General features: G+C 38.5%; 1 protein-coding gene across 2 annotated transcripts in view; it reads right to left on the bottom strand.

Moving 5' to 3' along the window:
• Positions 1 to 18,067, bottom strand: part of LOC150108248 (protein turtle-like) — a 1,021,857-nt gene that overhangs the window by 78,194 nt on the left and 925,596 nt on the right. For both annotated transcript variants that reach the window (XR_016548124.1, XM_090390663.1), the window contains one exon: positions 16,958 to 16,981. Coding sequence is in view for 1 of the 2 variants with exons in the window: in XM_090390663.1 (XP_090246789.1) it covers positions 16,958 to 16,981 (24 nt within the window). In the remaining variant the exon portion in view is untranslated. The remainder of the gene's footprint in view (positions 1 to 16,957; positions 16,982 to 18,067) is intronic.

Here is an 18,067-nt window from a genome sequence, read left to right on the forward strand (position 1 = left end):
AGTCATGGGAAGACTTTGGAAGGGAAGCTTAGTGAAGAACAAGCTGGATTCAAGTCAAATAGAGGCAGTCAGGATCAGATTTTCAGGTTATAACAAATAGTTGAGAAATCATGGGAATATAACAAGGATTTGTATTGAAGTCTTTTGTAGATCATGAAAAGGCATATGACAAGATGTCAAGAGAAAAAGCTATCAAAACACTACAGTTATATGATGTCTATGGGTCATTATATCAAGCAATACATAGTCTTTATTTCAGTTGTAAATCAGCAGTTAGAAATGAAGGAAGTACAGGAAGGTGGTCAAATGTTAATTCTGGTGTCACACAAGGATGTACATTATCTCCTCTATGATTCATTATCTATATGGATCACATTATGAAGAAAAGTGGTATTATACCTGACATCAAAATTGGATATGTTAATCTGAGCTCTTTGCTTTATGCAGATGATGTTATTATTATTAGACATCTCCATCGAGTCCAAAGACTCATCGAGGGAGAGTGTGCCAACAGCATCGAATGATTGATAACTATTAACCATGCTCAAACTTGATTAACTTTTGCATGAGCCATTAACAGCAGAGGCTCTAACAATCAACCAACCTTTGCCAGCAAAGGTTGGTCGATTGGTATATGTTATACTTCTATATAAATCTGCTACAAGCCTGTAAGATTCCCTGACTAAATTAAATAACTGTTGTAATAGATATGGTATGAAGGTCAGCAATAATAAGACAAAGACAATGAAAATAAGCAGAAGCATTGAAAATATCAACTGTATTGTGAGTGGAGAACCTATAGAACAAGTAAAACATTTCAGCTACCTAGGTACAATTTTTAGTGAAGATGATATATTAAACATGGAAACAGACAGCAGAATAAACAAAGCTGGTATGGTAAAAAGTCAACTGAATAAATTTATATGGAATAAGAGAGAAATTAGTCAAAACACTAAATTAACTGTATAGAAGACGGTGTTCAAACCAATTTTAACTTATGGATCTGAGAGCTGGATTAGAAATAAAACACTTGACCATAGATATGAGAGTCCTGAGAAAGATTAGGGGCATGAACAGATGGCATCAATGGCAATATCATATTAAAAATGAGGATATTAGGAAAGAACTTGACACTGTTAGCATCCAGGAATGTGTTAGCAGAGCTAATCTCAGGTGGTATGGTCACTTAATCAGAATGAGAGAGGAAAGTGTTCTCTGCCAGGAAAAAGACCCAGAGGAAGACCAAGATATAGGTGAATTGATACAGTAAAAAGTGCCTTAAAAGGTAGAAATATAAGATCTGATAATGTTGGAGTCCTGACAGGTAACAGATTGATTTGGAGGACCTATAGAACATAAGTTTTTCATGTAGTACTATCATATTCTGTACATCCCTTGAAGATACATGTCAGGAATTTGATGATGATGATGGTGAAGATACATGTCATTTCTTGTACATTTCTTCTATACAATGAAATGAGGTTTGTTAATAACTCTATACATGTTTTCATTTGGTGAGGATGCTTTCTGTCCATATACTGATGAGTGTTGAGTCGTCACTACAATGAAAAGACTCATCATCCATCAGTATTACAATATCTTGTGATAGTGAAGCAGGTGCTAAAAGATCTAAAGAATGAGATTGGTCTTGTGGCAAATGCTGTGTGGATATATTTTTGTTTTTCATAGACACTCCAGATACATTAGATAAAGTAACAGTTTGCAACATTATCTTTTGATTCTCTTTACATTGACATCCCTAAAATCATAAATCATCCTTTCCCCGAAACCTAATATGAGTCAAGTTAACTTTATGAGATGTACAGCAATAAAGAGGAGATCAGTTTATTTCTTGGTCCCTCTATTTGACACTGTTGGAAGTTTTTTGACACCTTAGTTTTTTTTTTTTTTTTGACATCTCTATTTGATACCTTAGTTTTTCTGTTTATAAGAAACTTATTGGAAGAAACAGGATGCAGTGCATCACTCTTCACAAAAAATCAGAATTGTGAAGTCCCTTGCCTGCAGGACACATGTGATGTATAGTTAAGAGGATTCTCATAGACAAGAATTACAATGTATAAAAAATATTATGGTCTTGATGGTTACTTAATGCTTACTTTGCATCCAAATTATAAAATATCCTGAATAATTGCTTTCCAACTAACAATATACCATTGGATAAATGAATTTCTATATTAACTCTTGAGATGCATTCAGAAATGGATCCTCAAGGGTTGCATAAAAAATTACTATTTGTTCTGTCCTGCATTCCTCAGCTCAGGAGTTTATCAGATTCCTTTTCGTGTTCTCCAATTCCAGCTAGATGGGTCATATTGTTGTTATCTTATGATCAGAACATATGGATTTCACCACCATTTTCTACAACTCAAGCAATGTAGTCTTGCAGAACGTGGAGTCTAACAGAGGCGTAGCTAGGGAAGGGGGGGGGGGTCCGCCCCAGGTGGCACTTTGAACTTTTGCACTTAATTCTAAAATAGAGTCTCGAGAACTCAGTTCAGACTACTATTGTAATACTACTGTGAATTTTCCTCACAATTGCTGTAAGTGTTGCTAGTTGTGAGAGGAGATTTTCTAATAAAATTGAATAAGAATTACCTACATTACTATGAAATAGACTTCGCCAATGTCATCGACGATTTTGCTAACAGAAAAGCAAGAAAAGTAACATTTTAGAATATTGGAATTAAAGTTTTACTTCAAAAATAAACATCATGTTTTAATTTATTTCGCTATACGTCGTTTTGACTTTTTGTGGTATTTTTGGTGTGTACTGAGAGGGGCGGCAAACTCATGGACCACCCCAGGTGGCAAAAGCTCTAGCTACACCACTGGAGTCTAATAGCCACAGAATCCTTTGGAATAACACAAAATTTCTTTACATAAATCCTTTATTAATCTGAGAGACGCTTAAGAATACTATGAGAGCCCTTTGCACTCAACCTAACTTGAATCACAGTAATGGTTTAAAAATTTTTGAAAAAAGCCACTTTGAACTGTCGCTAATAATGATTTTAATATTATTATTATGTGACACCTCCAGGGGAGTCCAAAGACTCATCGAGGAAGAGCACCTACTCTACAACTCTCTGTCTCCAACACTCAAATCCACCACCTATACCAGTGCCATCTACCACCCATCACCATCACTACCCATCACTACTATTTCCACAGACAATCACAAACATCCATGCCCACGGTGGAATTCGAACCTGCAGTCTTTTGGTGGAGAGTGGATATGCTAACCACTCGGCCAACCAGCCCATATGAAATGCAAACCTCATGTAAATTATATAATTTTCTGTTTTGAAAGTTTTGTTTACATATACTTTTAGGTAATGTGTTTTCACACTACACTTCCTACTGGATGAGTTTTTATTTTGTTCTACATGTTCTGCATATTACTCATTGGAGAATGGCAGAAATAATGCAGTTTGTATACTAATGCAGGGAGTATCCGGTTTTATACTAATTTTTACTAATAAAACCTAGTTTTATACTAATGCCAGGAGTAACCGGAATAAGGGAGAGGAATTGGTGGCGCAGATAGCATCAGCCTGGCCAAAAATTATTGCAATCACTGAGACGTGGTTGACAGAAGGGGATATAACAACAGGAATAGAAGTCGCTGGATATAGCATTTTTCGTCAGGATAGGAAGGGAAAGCGTGGTGGTGGTGGGGTACTGCTTATGATAACTGATGACCTATGTCCTCTAAGAGTGGAGAATTTGGAAGGAAGTGAGACAAATGATTTTGAGAGCGTATGGTGTGAGGTAGAGGTAGGCAAGACAGGATATTTAGTGGGGGTGTTGCTACAGACCCAGGAGCACAGAGGATGGGGACCAGGAGATGTTTAGACAGCTAAGTTTGGCAAGTGCAAGAAGAATGATTGTTATGGGAGATTTTAACTTCAGTAGTATAAATTGGAGACAGGAAGATGCATGTAGCAATAGGGGAATGGAATTTCTAGAATTCTTGAGGGACAAATGTCTTAGGCAACATGTAACAGAGGGAACAAGAGGTTCAAAAGTTTTGGATTTGGTTATAGCATCAGAAGAGTTGATAATAGCTGAGTTGACGTCTCTCCCACCAGTTGGAGAGTGACCATATGGTGTTGACTTGGAAAATGAATAGACATGCAGGAGTATCAAAGAGACAGGAACTTATGTGGAATTATAAGGCAGGTGATTATAATAGTCTTAGATGTCAACTTCGGGAAGTTTCATGGAGGGAGGAATTGGAAGGCCGGGATATCACTAGTGCGTGGGAAATTGTGAAAGAATATTTGTTATCAGCAATGGTAAGTTGTATACCACGAGTGAAGAAGAGGACGCAATTTGGAGTAAAGTGGATGACAAACAATATTAAACAGGAATTGCATGTGAAAAGAGGCTATGGAAGAGATATAAGGAGACAGGTGAAGAGATGCATGAGGAATATAAGACACGGCCAGAAGAGTGACTAGTGTGGTAAGGAAAGCGAAACTGGAATATGAGAGGAGATTGGCCCTAAGATCCAAAGAAAATCCTAGGGAATTTTTTAGCCATGTGGCCAGTAGGAGGAGAAATGACTGTGGAAGAATGATATTGTGGGATAAAAATGGGAATAAGTGACTGATGCAGAGGACATAGTGGAATTGTTCAATGAACACTTTATTGGAGTATTTCATCCTAGAGGAGTCAGTTTTAATGCTAGAGGGATAGGACTGGTTCGAGGTCTGGAGGTACAGGAGGAGAGTGTGTTTCAGATACTGAGTACTCTGGATGTCAGTAAAGCTGTGGGACTGGATGGTATTTCGCCACGAGTTTTGAGAGAATGTGCTAGGGAATTGACAATACCCTTAACGTGGCTTTTCAATGAAAGTCTGGCTTTGGCAAAGGTGCCCAGGGAATGGAAGGAAGGTAAGATAGTGCCATTGCATAAGGGTGGTAACAGACTGGAAGTGTCTAATTATAGGCCAGTCTGTGTGTCATCAGTAGTTGTTAAGATCTTGGAGAAAGTAGTGAGGGACCGTATACAGCATTTTGCAGATGAGGGTAATGTTATCTGTGAGAATCAACATGGATTTGTGAAAGGACGCTCTTGTTTTAGCAATATGCTAGCCTTTTATAATGAAGTTACAAGAACATTAGATGAGGGAAAGGCATATACTGCAATTTTCTTAGACTTGTTGAAGGCATTTGACAGGGTGCCACATGATAAGCTGATATTTAAGTTGCAGCACATGGGTCTGGATGTCAGATTGGTCAACTGGATTCAGGATTGGCTGTCTGATAGGTATCAGAAAGTTGTGTATGGTGGAGCAGTTTCCAGGAGGCAGAGGGTTACAAGTGGGGTCCCACAGGGCTCAGTACTAGGACCTATATTGTTTAACCTTTATATCAATGACATAGCCAGTGGATTGCAGGGGGATATTCAGTTGTTTGCGGATGATGCCAAGCTGGGAAGGATTATTAGTAATAGTGCAGATGTGGTAGGCCTGCAAGAGAATTTAAATAAGCTAGATAGATGGCAAAATGAATGGGGGTGTCAGTTTAATGCAGCAAAATGTAAGGTCTTGAGGTTTGGGAAACATCGATGGGATGCTGCATACTCTATCGGAGGAGTTATACTGGAGGAAGTAGGGGAGACAAGAGATCTGGGGTTGATGATTGATAGAAACCTGAAATTTAGGGGACATATTGCAAAGGTGGTGAAGGTAACACAGAGGATTGCTGCTATTATGAGAAGGACACTGACCTGCAGAGATAAGAGGGTTATCATTCCGTTGTATAAGTCTCTGATCAGACCACACTTGGACTATTGTTCTCAGATTTGTTCCCCAGGATTTGAAGGGGATAAATTAACTGTGGAAAGGATACAAAGACGGATGACAAAGATGGTTTCAGGACTGTACAAGGATAGTTATGAGGATCGGCTGAGAGAATGTGGACTGCAGAGTTTGGTGGATAGAAGAAGGAGAGGTGATATGATTGAGACTTTTAAACTGTTGAGAGGTGGTTACAGGGTTGACACTGGGGAGTTCTTTCGCTTGGTTGAACAGCAGGAAGGAGTGATGACAAGAGGCCATCCCTGGAAGTTACGAAAGGAAACTGTGAGCAAGAGGGTAAGGAGTGGTTTCTTTGTGTGGAGGATGGTTGAGCAGTGGAATGCATTGCCCGATGGAGTGGTGGGAGCGAGAACCGTCAGTGAGTTTAAAGAGTGGTATGATGGACTGTGTTTCTCAGGGGGGGGGGGGACCTCTCCTTGATGAGTCTTGACAGACTTTATGTCTTAGGAGGGACCTCCCTCGATGAGTCTTTTGACTCCTTGGAGGCCTGAATAATAATAATAATAATAATTGTAGCATATGTTTTCGTTCCATTCCACTCTCACTTCATGTGATGTTCTTTTTTTGAATATGTACACTAGGATTATGATGATGTGATGAGATACTCATCCTGAAAAGAGTGCTTTTATATTAAATACTTTCTTTTAAGTTAGTGGTATTCTATACCTGTGCATCACATAGGTCCTTATGAAAACTCAGGGGTGGACAAACTTTTTCTGAGAAGGGATGGACAGTAAATATTGTGGAAGAAGTAAAATTGAGAGTTATATAAGACAAAAACAAAACCAAAACTTACACAAGTTTTATTAACAAAATATAGAATTTAATTAAGTACAAACAGCTGTTGAAAAATTACTGAAAAGCATGGAATTCTTTTTTATGAGACATAATTGCACCTAATTGGTGTTCAAATTTGATATTGCCAATCATCAAACTTGATTGCAAATGCTCATCAGATAAGGCTGATCTGTAATGACATTTTAGATATTTCATCTTTGAAAATCTCTTTTAACATGGTGAATAATGGTACAACTATATATGATATTCATTGATATAAATTCATGATACATCTGACTAAGAAATCCATGGAATTCAAAGCACTGTCACTTTTGCAAATACTGCAACTTGCCTTAGTAGCACTGAGAGTCCATTGCATTCTCATTGCTACACTACAGACACCAAAACAACAACTGCCTGATTTAGTCATCATTCATTTAAAAACTATCCTTGGCTTGCAGGCCATAGGCCAAAGCATGCAGGCTGTAGTTTGTTAACCCTTAGGCCAAAGTATAAAATAATAAGCAAGTTTTTATTTAATATGGAGCTCCCTACAATAATGAACTGTTTTACTGGCCACAGCTGCTTTAAATTAAATTAATGAAAGGAAGGCATTTAACGAAAATTATGATATCATGATCTCATCGATCTACTTTTCTAGTATTAATAATTCTGGAACAGCAGAATTCTTGGAAATTAAATGGCAACGGTTTCCTTTGGGAATGAGATACATTTCACGGGAGTCATTTAGGTATATTATTATTATTTATATGGATACTCCACGGAGCCCCTGGAGGAATGACAGAAAGTGTGGCTATGGCAATTAAATGGAATGAAAGGGTAGATGAGATGATTGTGATGGTGTGATGACTTGAAAGGCAGTGTAAACTCGTTGGCGAGAGATCTAAGATTCATGTTTGCGATTGTACAGAAGAAAACTCAGAGAGGGAAAATTATTCAGGAGTATCCGGAATAAAGTAGATGAATTGGTGGCACTGATAGCATCAGCCTGTCCAAAGATTATTGGGATCTCTGAGACGTGGTTGACGAAAGATGATATAATAATAGGAATAGAAGTTGCAGGGTACAGCATTTTTCGAAAGCATAGGAAGGGAAAACATGGTGGTAGAGTACAGCTTATGATAAGTGATGACAAGTCCTCTCGGAGTGGAGGCTTTGGAGGGCAGTGACACTAATGGTTTTGAAAGCGTATGGTGTGAGGTAGAGGTGTGCAAGACAGGATATTTAGTGGGGTGTTGCTACAAACCAAGAAGCACAGAGGGTGGGGAGCAGGAGATATTTAGGCAGTTGAGCTTGGCAAGTGCAAGAAGAATGATTGTTATGGGAGATTTTGACTACTGCAGTATAAGCTGGGAAGAGGGAAATGCATGTAGTAATAAGGGAATGGAATTTCTAGAATTCTTGAGGGACAAATGTCTTAGACAACATGTAATAGAGGGAACAAGAGGTTCAAGAATTTTGGATTTGGTCATAGCATCAGCAGAGCTGATAATAACTGAGATGACATCTCTCCCTGCAATTGGAAAGAGAGAGAGGGACTATATAGTTTTGACTTGGAACATGAATAGACATGCAGAAGTATCAAAGAGAAGGGAATTTTAAGGCAGGTGATTATAATAGTCTTAGATATCAAGTTAGGGAAGTTCCATGGAGGGAGGAATTGGAAGGGCAAGATATCATTAGTGCTTGGGAAATTGTGAAGGAATATTCGTTAGCAGCAAAAGTAAGCTGTATTACACGAGTGAAGAAGAGGACATAATTTGGTATAAAGTGGATGACAAACAATATCAAACAGATGTTGGAAGTGTTTTTTTCATTTGGTCAGACTATAAATTATATATTTAGTTTAATCCTTTATCCAAGTATAAGCAAACAAAGTTTGGATCTGAAGTATCTTCAGGACTGGGCAACTTGCAGCAAAAGTGGACAAGTCTCAATCATATCACCTCTCTTTCTCCTGTTTGCTATTGTTCTCAATCTATCTTCATACTCAGTATTCCAATCATGATATCATTTTTAACACTCTCCTTTGTACTCTCTCCAATATATCAGAATCACAACAGAAACCAGGAGACCAGACCTGCGCAAAATAGTCCAAGTGAGGTCTTATCAAGGCCTTGTAAAGAGGCAAAATGACATCCTTTTCTTTACGTGTGAATGTTCATTTCAGCATTACAAATTATCTTTCGAGTTGTATTTACAATCTTTGCCACATGGCCTCTGAACTTCAACTTCCTGTCTACTACTAACACTACAAGATCCCAAGTACTGCATATCAGCAGCATTCCTGATTACACTACCTATCTTTGCATCATAAGCAAATAGCTGCATGTTGCTTGTCAATTCCTTCCCAATATCATTAATGCACAGATTGAATAAAAGTGGACCAAGCACTGATTATTATCATTCAGGCCTCCAAGGAGTCAAAAGACTCATCGAGGGAGGTCCTTCCTAAGACATAAAGTCTGTCAAGACTCATCGAGGGGAGGTCCCTCCCTGAGAAACACAAAGTCTATCATACCACTCTTTAAACTCACTGACCGTTCTCGCTCCCACCACTCCATCAGGCAATGCATTCCACGGCTCAACCACCCTCCACACAAAGAAACCACTCCTTTCCCTCTTGCTCACAGTTTCCTTTCGTAACTTCCAGGGATGGCCTCTTGTCATCACTCCTTCCCGCTGTTCAACCAAGTGAAAGAACTCCCCAGTGTCAACCCTGTAACCACCTCTCAACAGTTTAAAAGTCTCAATCATATCACCTCTCCTTCTTCTATCCACCAAACTCTGCATGCAGTCCACATTCTCTCAGCCGATCCTCATAACTATCCTTGTACAGTCCTGAAACCATCTTTGTCATCCGTCTTTGTATCCTTTCCACAGTTAATTTATCCCCTTCAAATCCTGGGGACCAAATCTGAGAACAATAGTCCAAGTGTGGTCTGATCAGAGACTTATACAACGGATTGATAACCCTCTTATCTCTGCAGGTCAGTGTCCTTCTCATAATAGCAGCAATCCACTGTGTTACCTTCACCACCTTTGCAATATGTCCCCTAAACTTCAGGTTTCTATCAATCAACAACCCCAAATCTCTTGTCTCCCCTACTTCCTCCAGTATAACTCCTCCGATAGAGTATGCAGCATCCCATCGATGTTTCCCAAACCTCAAAACCTTACATTTTGCTGCATTAAACTGACACCCCCATTCATTTGCCCATCTATCTAGCTTATTTAAATCCTCTTGCAGGCTACCACATCTGCACTATTACTAATAATCCTTCCCGGCTTCACATCATCCGCAAACAATTGAATATCTCCCTGCAATCCACTGGCTATGTCATTGATATAAAGATTAAACAATATAGGTCCTAGTACTGAGCCCTGTGGGACCCCACTTGTAACCCTCTGCCTCCTGGAAACTGCTCCACCATACACAACTCTCTGATATCCTATCAGACAGCCAATCCTGAATCCAGTTGACCAATCTGACATCCAGACCCATGTGCTGCAACTTAAATATCAGCTTATCATGTGGCACCCTGTCAAATGCCTTCAACAAGTCTAAGAAAATTGCAGTATATGCCTTTCCCTCATCTAATGTTCTTGTAACTTTATTATAAAAGGCTACAATATTGCTACAACAAGAACGTCCTTTCACAAATATATGTTGATTCTCACAGATAACATTACCCTCATCTGCACAATGCTGTATACGGTCCCTCACTACTTTCTCCAAGATCTTAACAACTACTGATGACACACAGACTGGCCTATAATTAGACACTTCCAGTCTGTTACCACCCTTATGCAATGGCACTATCTTACCTTCCTTCCATTCCCTGGGCACCTTTGCCAAAGCCAGACTTTCATTGAAAAGCCACGTTAAAGGCACTGTCAATTCCCTAGCACATTCTCTCAAAACTCGTGGTGAAATACCATCCAGTCCCACAGCTTTACTGACATCGAGAGTAGTCAGTATCTGAAACACACTCTCCTCCTGTACCTCCAGACCTCGAACCAGTTCTATCCCTCTAGCATTAAAACTGACTCCTCTAGGATGAAATACTCCAATAAAGTGTTCATTGAACAATTCCACTATGTCCTCTGCATCAGTCACTCTATTCCCATTTTTATCCCACAATATCATTCTTCCACAGTCATTTCTCCTCCTACTGGCCACATGGCTAAAAAATTCCCTAGGATTTTCTTTGGATCTTAGGGCCAATCTCCTCTCATATTCCAGTTTCGCTTTCCTTACCACACTAGTCACTCTTCTGGCCTGTGTCTTATATTCCTCATGCATCTCTTCACTGTCTCCTTATATCTCTTCCATAGCCTCTTTTTCACATGCAATTCCTGTTTAATATTGTTTGTCATCCACTTTACTCCAAATTGCGTTCTCTTCTTCACTCGTGGTATACAACTTACCATTGCTGATAACAAATATTCTTTCACAATTTCCTACGCACTAGTGATATCCCGGCCTTCCAATTCCTCCCTCCATGAAACTTCCCGAAGTTGACGTCTAAGGCTATTATAATCACCTGCCTTATAATTCCACATAAGTTCCCGTCTCTTTGATACTCCTGCATGTCTATTCATTTTCCAAGTCAACACCTTATGGTCACTCTCTCCAACTGGTGGGAGAGACGTCAACTCAGTTATTATCAACTCTTCTGATGCTATAACCAAATCCAAAACTTTTGAACCTCTTGTTCCCTCTGTTACATGTTGCCTAAGACATTTGTCCCTCAAGAATTCTAGAAATTCCATTCCCCTATTGCTACATGCATCTTCCTGTCTCCAATTTATACTACTGAAGTTAAAATCTCCCATAACAATCATTCTTGTTGCACTTGCCAAACTTAGCTGTCTAAACATCTCCTGGTCCCCATCCTCTGTGCTCCTGGGTCTGTAGCAACACCCCGCTAAATATCCTGTCTTGCCTACCTCTACCTCACACCATATGCTCTCAAAATCATTTGTCTCACTTCCTTCCAAATTCTCCACTCTTAGAGGACATAGGTCATCACTTATCATAAGCAGTACCCCACCACCATGCTTTCCCCTCCTATCCTGACGAAAAATGCTATATCCAGCGACTTCTATTCCTGTTGTTATATCCCCTTCTGTCAACCACGTCTCAGTGATCGCAATAATTTTTGGCTAGGCTGATGATCCTTGTTGTACCTTGCAGACTCAGATCCCCAGTTACACCACTTTTTGATATCTGTCAGTCAGAACATTGCTAATATTCTATAACCCAAATCCATTTTCTCCAATTTATGCAACAGTCTGCCATGCTGTATTCTGTCAAAAGCCTCACCAAAATCTAGAAGTATCATGGTGTATCCATTCCCTTTGTCTACTTTGCAATGAACAACATGGGTTTACTAATGGAACAACATGTTATAGCAATTGCTCACATTGTTATAGAATGTGAGCAATTGCGAAAACGTGATGTTCCCTTAGTAAACCCATGTTGTTCATTGCAAAGTAGAGATTCACTGTCAACCCATTTCTGAATGAGAGCTCTAACCAATTTTTCCAAAATCTTCACCACCACTCCTGAGATACTAATTGGTCGATAGGTGGATACATTGGTCTTTGAACTACCCTCGTGCAATGGAATTACCATATATTCCTTCTATTCCTGTGGAATCTTCCCTGTTCTGAGACTCATATTACATACAACATATATACAATTAAAAAAGTTAGGAAAGATTAGCTGATTTAAACACTACTATCTCCCATAAAGGGGATAGATGTAGACCATCAGATCTGTTTAAGTTGGGAGACTGAAGTAAAGTTTCACGTTTCTTTATAAAGTCGTTCCATGAGGAACCGACTTTTGTGAGGTACTCTTGTCTTGTTCCAATGAATTCTGTGTCTAGTGTTCTGCAAGTCCAGATTGTTCAGGTTCAAGGAATTGAATATACGACGTGTTCTTTTATCCGAATAAAAGCAGATCTTCCTGTTTTTCCGAAATAAGATAACCCACAAGAGCAAGGAATTTGGAAGACATCTGAATGACTTAGATGTGGAAGCTTGTCCTTTGGAGAAGTGAGAAAGGTGGCAATTTTTCTGATGGGTTGAAAGGAAATAAAAATATTTAGTGGTTTTAAAACTTTCACTATGCATTCACTAGCAGAATGCAAAGAAGATTTGGAGGAACTTATTATGAAAGTTAAAGAAGAAAGTGCTAAATATGGTTTTAAACTTAACCTTAAAAGTTATGGCAACATGTGAACTTGATGATTTTGAAGTAGATAGGGAGAAAATGGAAGCAGTTATCATTTTTGTGTGCTCCTAGGAACCCGAATTGATAAAGATGGTTGTTATACTGAAGATGTTAGAAGATTATTACTCAGTAAGAAATTTAAGTAAGATCTTTAAAGATAAAGATATTAGCCTTGGCCAAAAATTATTGCGATCACTGAGACGTGGTTGACAGAAGGGGATATAACAACAGGAATAGAAGTCGCTGGATATAGCATTTTTCGTCAGGATAGGAGGGGAAAGCGTGGTGGTGGGGTGCTGCTTATGATAAGTGATGACCTATGTCCTCTAAGAGTGGAGAATTTGGAAGGAAGTGAGACAAATGATTTTGAGAGCATATGGTGTGAGGTAGAGGTAGGCAAGACAGGATATTTAGTGGGGTGTTGCTACAGACCCAGGAGCACAGAGGATGGGGACCAGGAGATGTTTAGACAGCTAAGTTTGGCAAGTGCAAGAAGAATGATTGTTATGGGAGATTTTAACTTCAGTAGTATAAATTGGAGAGAGGAAGATGCATGTAACAATAGGGGAATGGAATTTCTAGAATTCTTGAGGGACAAATGTCTTAGGCAATATGTAACAGAGGGAACAAGAGGTTCAAAAATTTTGGATTTGGTTATAGCATCAGAAGAGTTGATAATAACTGAGTTGATGTCTCTCCCACCAGTTGGAGAGAGTGACCATATGGTGTTGACTTGGAAAATGAATAGACATGCAGGAGTATCAAAGAGACGGGAACTTATGTGGAATTATAAGGCAGGTGATTATAATAGTCTTAGACGTCAACTTCGGGAAGTTTCATGGAGGGAGGAATTGGAAGACCGGGATATCACCAGTGCGTGGGAAATTGTGAAAGAATGTTTGTTATCAGCAATGGTAAGTTGTATACCACGAGTGAAGAAGAGGGTGCAATTTGGAGTAAAGTGGATGACAAACAATATTAAACAGGAATTGCATGCGAAAAAGAGGCTATGGAAGAGATATAAGGAGACAGGTGAAGAGATGCATGAGGAATATAAGACACAGGCCAGAAGAGTGACTCGTGTGGTAAGGAAAGTGAAACTGGAATATGAGAGGAGATTGGCCCTAAGATCCAAAGAAAATCCTAGGAATTTTTTAGCTATGTGGCCAGTAGGAGGAGAAATGACTGTGGAAGAATGATATTGTGGGATAAAAATGGGAATAGAGTGACTGATGCAGAGGACATAGTGGAATTGTTCAATGAACACTTTATTGGAGTATTTCATTCTAGAGGAGTCAGTTTTAATGCTAGAGGGATAGGACTGGTACGAGGTCTGGAGGTACAGGAGGAGAGTGTGTTTCAGATACTGAGTACTCTGGATGTCAGTAAAGCTGTGGGACTGGATGGTATTTCGCCACGAGTTTTGAGAGAATGTGCTAGGGAATTGACAGTACCTTTAACGTGGCTTTTCAATGAAAGTCTGGGTTTGGCAAAGGTGCCCAGGGAATGGAAGGAAGGTAAGATAGTGCCATTGCATAAGGGTGGTAACAGACTGGAAGTGTCTAATTATAGGCCAGTCTGTGTGTCATCAGTAGTTGTTAAGATCTTGGAGAAAGTAGTGAGGGACCGTGTACAGCATTGGGCAGATGAGGGTAATGTTATCTGTGAGAATCAACATGGATTTGTGAAAGGACGCTCTTGTTTTAGCAATATGCTAGCCTTTTATAATAAAGTTACAAGAGCATTACATGAGGGAAAGGCATATACTGCAATTTTCTTAGACTTGGCGAAGGCATTTGACAGGGTGCCACATGATAAGCTGATATTTAAGTTGCAGCACATGGGTCTGGATGTCAGATTGGTCAACTGGATTCAGGATTGGCTGTCTGATAGGATATCAGAGAGTTGTGTATGGTGGAGCAGTTTCCAGGAGGCAGAGGGTTACAAGTGGGGTCCCACAGGGCTCAGTACTAGGACCTATATTGTTTAACCTTTATATCAATGACATAGCCAGTGGATTGCAGGGGGATATTCAGTTGTTTGCGGATGATGCGAAGCTGGGAAGGATTATTAGTAATAGTGCAGATGTGGTAGCCCTGCAAGAGGATTTAAATAAGCTAGATAGATGGGCAAATGAATGGGGGTATCAGTTTAATGCAGCAAAATGTAAGGTCTTGAGGTTTGGGAAACATCGATGGGATGCTGCATACTCTATGGGAGGAGTTATACTGGAGGAAGTAGGGGAGACAAGAGATCTGGGGTTGATGATTGATAGAAACCTGAAGTTTAGGGGACATATTGCAAAGGTGGTGAAGGTAACACAGAGGATTGCTGCTATTATGAGAAGGACGCTGACCTGCAGAGATAAGAGGGTTATCATTCCGTTGTATAAGTCTCTGATCAGACCACACTTGGACTATTGTTCTCAGATTTGGTCCCCAGGATTTGAAGGGGATAAATTAACTGTTGAAAGGATACAAAGATGGATGACAAAGATGGTTTCAGGACTGTACAAGGATAGTTATGAGGATCGGCTGAGAGAATGCGGACTGCAGAGTTTGGTGGATAGAAGAAGGAGAGGTGATATGATTGAGACTTTTAAACTGTTGAGAGGTGGTTACAGGGTTGACACTGGGGAGTTCTTTCGCTTGGTTGATCAGCGGGAAGGAGTGATGACAAGAGGCCATCCCTGGAAGTTACGAAAGGAAACTGTGAGCAAAAGGGTAAGGAGTGGTTTCTTTGTGTGGAGGGTGGTTGAGCCGTGGAATGCATTGCCTGATGGAGTGGTGGGAGCGAGAACGGTCAGTGAGTTTAAAGAGTGGTATGATAAACTTTGTGTTTCTCAGGGGGGGGACCTCCCCTCGATGAGTCTTGACAGACTTTATGTCTTAGGAAGGACCTCCTTCGATGAGTCTTTTGACTCCTTGGAGGCCTGAATAATAATAATAATAATAATAATAATAATAATAATAACAAAAATCAGAATCGTGAAAGCAATGGTATTCCCTGTGGTACTGTATGGATGTGAAAGTTGGACCCTGAGAAAGAGTGAAAGAAGGAAGACAGATGCATATGAAGATGATGATGCCTGCTAAAGTTTATGGAAGCAGGAAAATAGGAAGACTAAGAATTAGATGGGGGGACGGAGTTAAAGAAGCAGCTGGAATGTGCTTGGAAATTTTGAAAGATATGGCCAGGGACAGATCTGAATGGAGAATGTATGTCCATAGAATCACCAGGAGTCGAAAACAACTCGATGGAACATAACAACAACAACAAATGTGTTCACTAATATCTTGCACATAAGGGATAGGAATACGCATTATTTCTTCTGTATTTAAAGAGGAAGATATATCAAAACTACTCAAAGATTTTTTGATGAAAGAATTCTTATATCCATTAGATAGAAAAGAGGAAATAATACATTGCAATTCTTTCTGTAATAGTTCCTCTGAGGAACAAAAGGTGTTGGCCCGATGAATCAGTGTTTTAATAGTTCCTGCCTTTTGACTGGGATGGTGATGAGTTTCAGCATGGATTCTACTGATAAATCATATTTTATGTGAGTTAATTCCATTATTATAATTTCAAGTAAAATAATAATAATAATAAACATTAAATATTTGGCTAAAGAGTGATAAATGATTGAATAGACATTTAATGAATACATATAGAGAAAATGGAAACATTGATGTTTATCTGTTTTCATTAATTAAAATAGGCTAAATAAATAATTTTATGTTATATAAATTAAAAGCTAGTTTATAAATCTTATAAAAAGACAAAAAATAATACATACAGGTTACATTAATGGATTATTTATTTTATTTTATTTTATTTTTTGAACGAACCAGACAATAGCAACACACTAGATGTCTATGTGGTATATTACTTGGCTTCCCAATTTGATGTCTTTCAAATATGCACTGAATTTATCATAAGAAGAAAGCAATATTAAAACAGAGTCAATTGAGAAACATAATAGGGGAAACTGGAAAAAAATAGGATAAATAAACAGGTTTTCAATAAATATGTAATATTTTCGAATATTCTTAGTACTTACCTATTGAGCAGGTTTCCTCAATTGCTGCATGTAATAAAATAAAAATATTTTAGTTGAGTTTCTGAAATAAAATTTTTTGGATATGGCAAGCATTTTATCTGTATATTAAAAGCATCAATACAATAAACTGATGGCAATAAAAATACTACATTACATTACATTGCATAAGTACAAAACTATGCTAGTTTGCAATAAACCACAAATGCACATTCTAGAGATAAATGAAAACTGTATGAAATAAAAGTTGCCAACTTGTAAACCTTATTATTTTAGAAGTGTTGATCATAATCTATAAAATCAAATGGAATCATTATAGTTCCAATCTTTATTATTCTCTATGGTTTCAGTTTATTCTTTAAAACAGATAAGATTTATCCAGTCCATTCTGGATATTATTATAGCAAAATTTACTCAACCTAAATTATCTTGTTGGCAACATTTGCAATATTCACATGTTCTTCAAAAGGACAGACAGTTATTGTAAATAAGATTAAAAAAATTTGGTGGACAGCACTTCAAAGACAGCAATTTACTATGAGATCTGAAGTTGGTCTCTGCACTGTTTTTCTTTAAAACTCTCTTCAAGTTTCTCAGAGATTTCTTTGATAGAGTGTTTCTTGCACAGAATCAGGTCAATCTTCTGTATGATGGATATGCAAAATAACTGATAATTTTAATATTTTGTATTCTTGCTCATTAAGACATTTTATGTCAGTATATGCTTCATTTCCACCATAAAATATGTTTACAAAGAGCAAATAAAGGGAGCTTCTCTATTTTCAAAAAATTTTGCCTACAGTAATGATCATGAGAAATTAACTGTTGGTTTGTTGGTAATGTTCGATCACAGAAACGAAAGCCGTCTCTGGCAGATTGCCAAGAAGAGACAATTCATGTTGAAAGGGAGAAAGGTTGAAAGGCAACGTGTGAATCCGTCACCAACATGCAAAATCATGTGCTTTATATGTAAAATTTTCCAACTGTTGTACAAGCAAAATAGTTAACACTTTAAAAACTAGAATTTTCATAAAAGAACAGCTAATTTTCCAACATATAATAATAAATACTCATCCCATGAAATGCATTGATTACCCTATTATCGGAATGGAT

This window comes from Typopeltis vanoorti, chromosome 3, assembly GCF_054136105.1.
Source record: "Typopeltis vanoorti isolate ZY-2024b chromosome 3, IOZ_Tvanoo_1.0, whole genome shotgun sequence".
NCBI classification, from domain to species: Eukaryota; Metazoa; Arthropoda; class Arachnida; order Uropygi; family Thelyphonidae; genus Typopeltis; species Typopeltis vanoorti.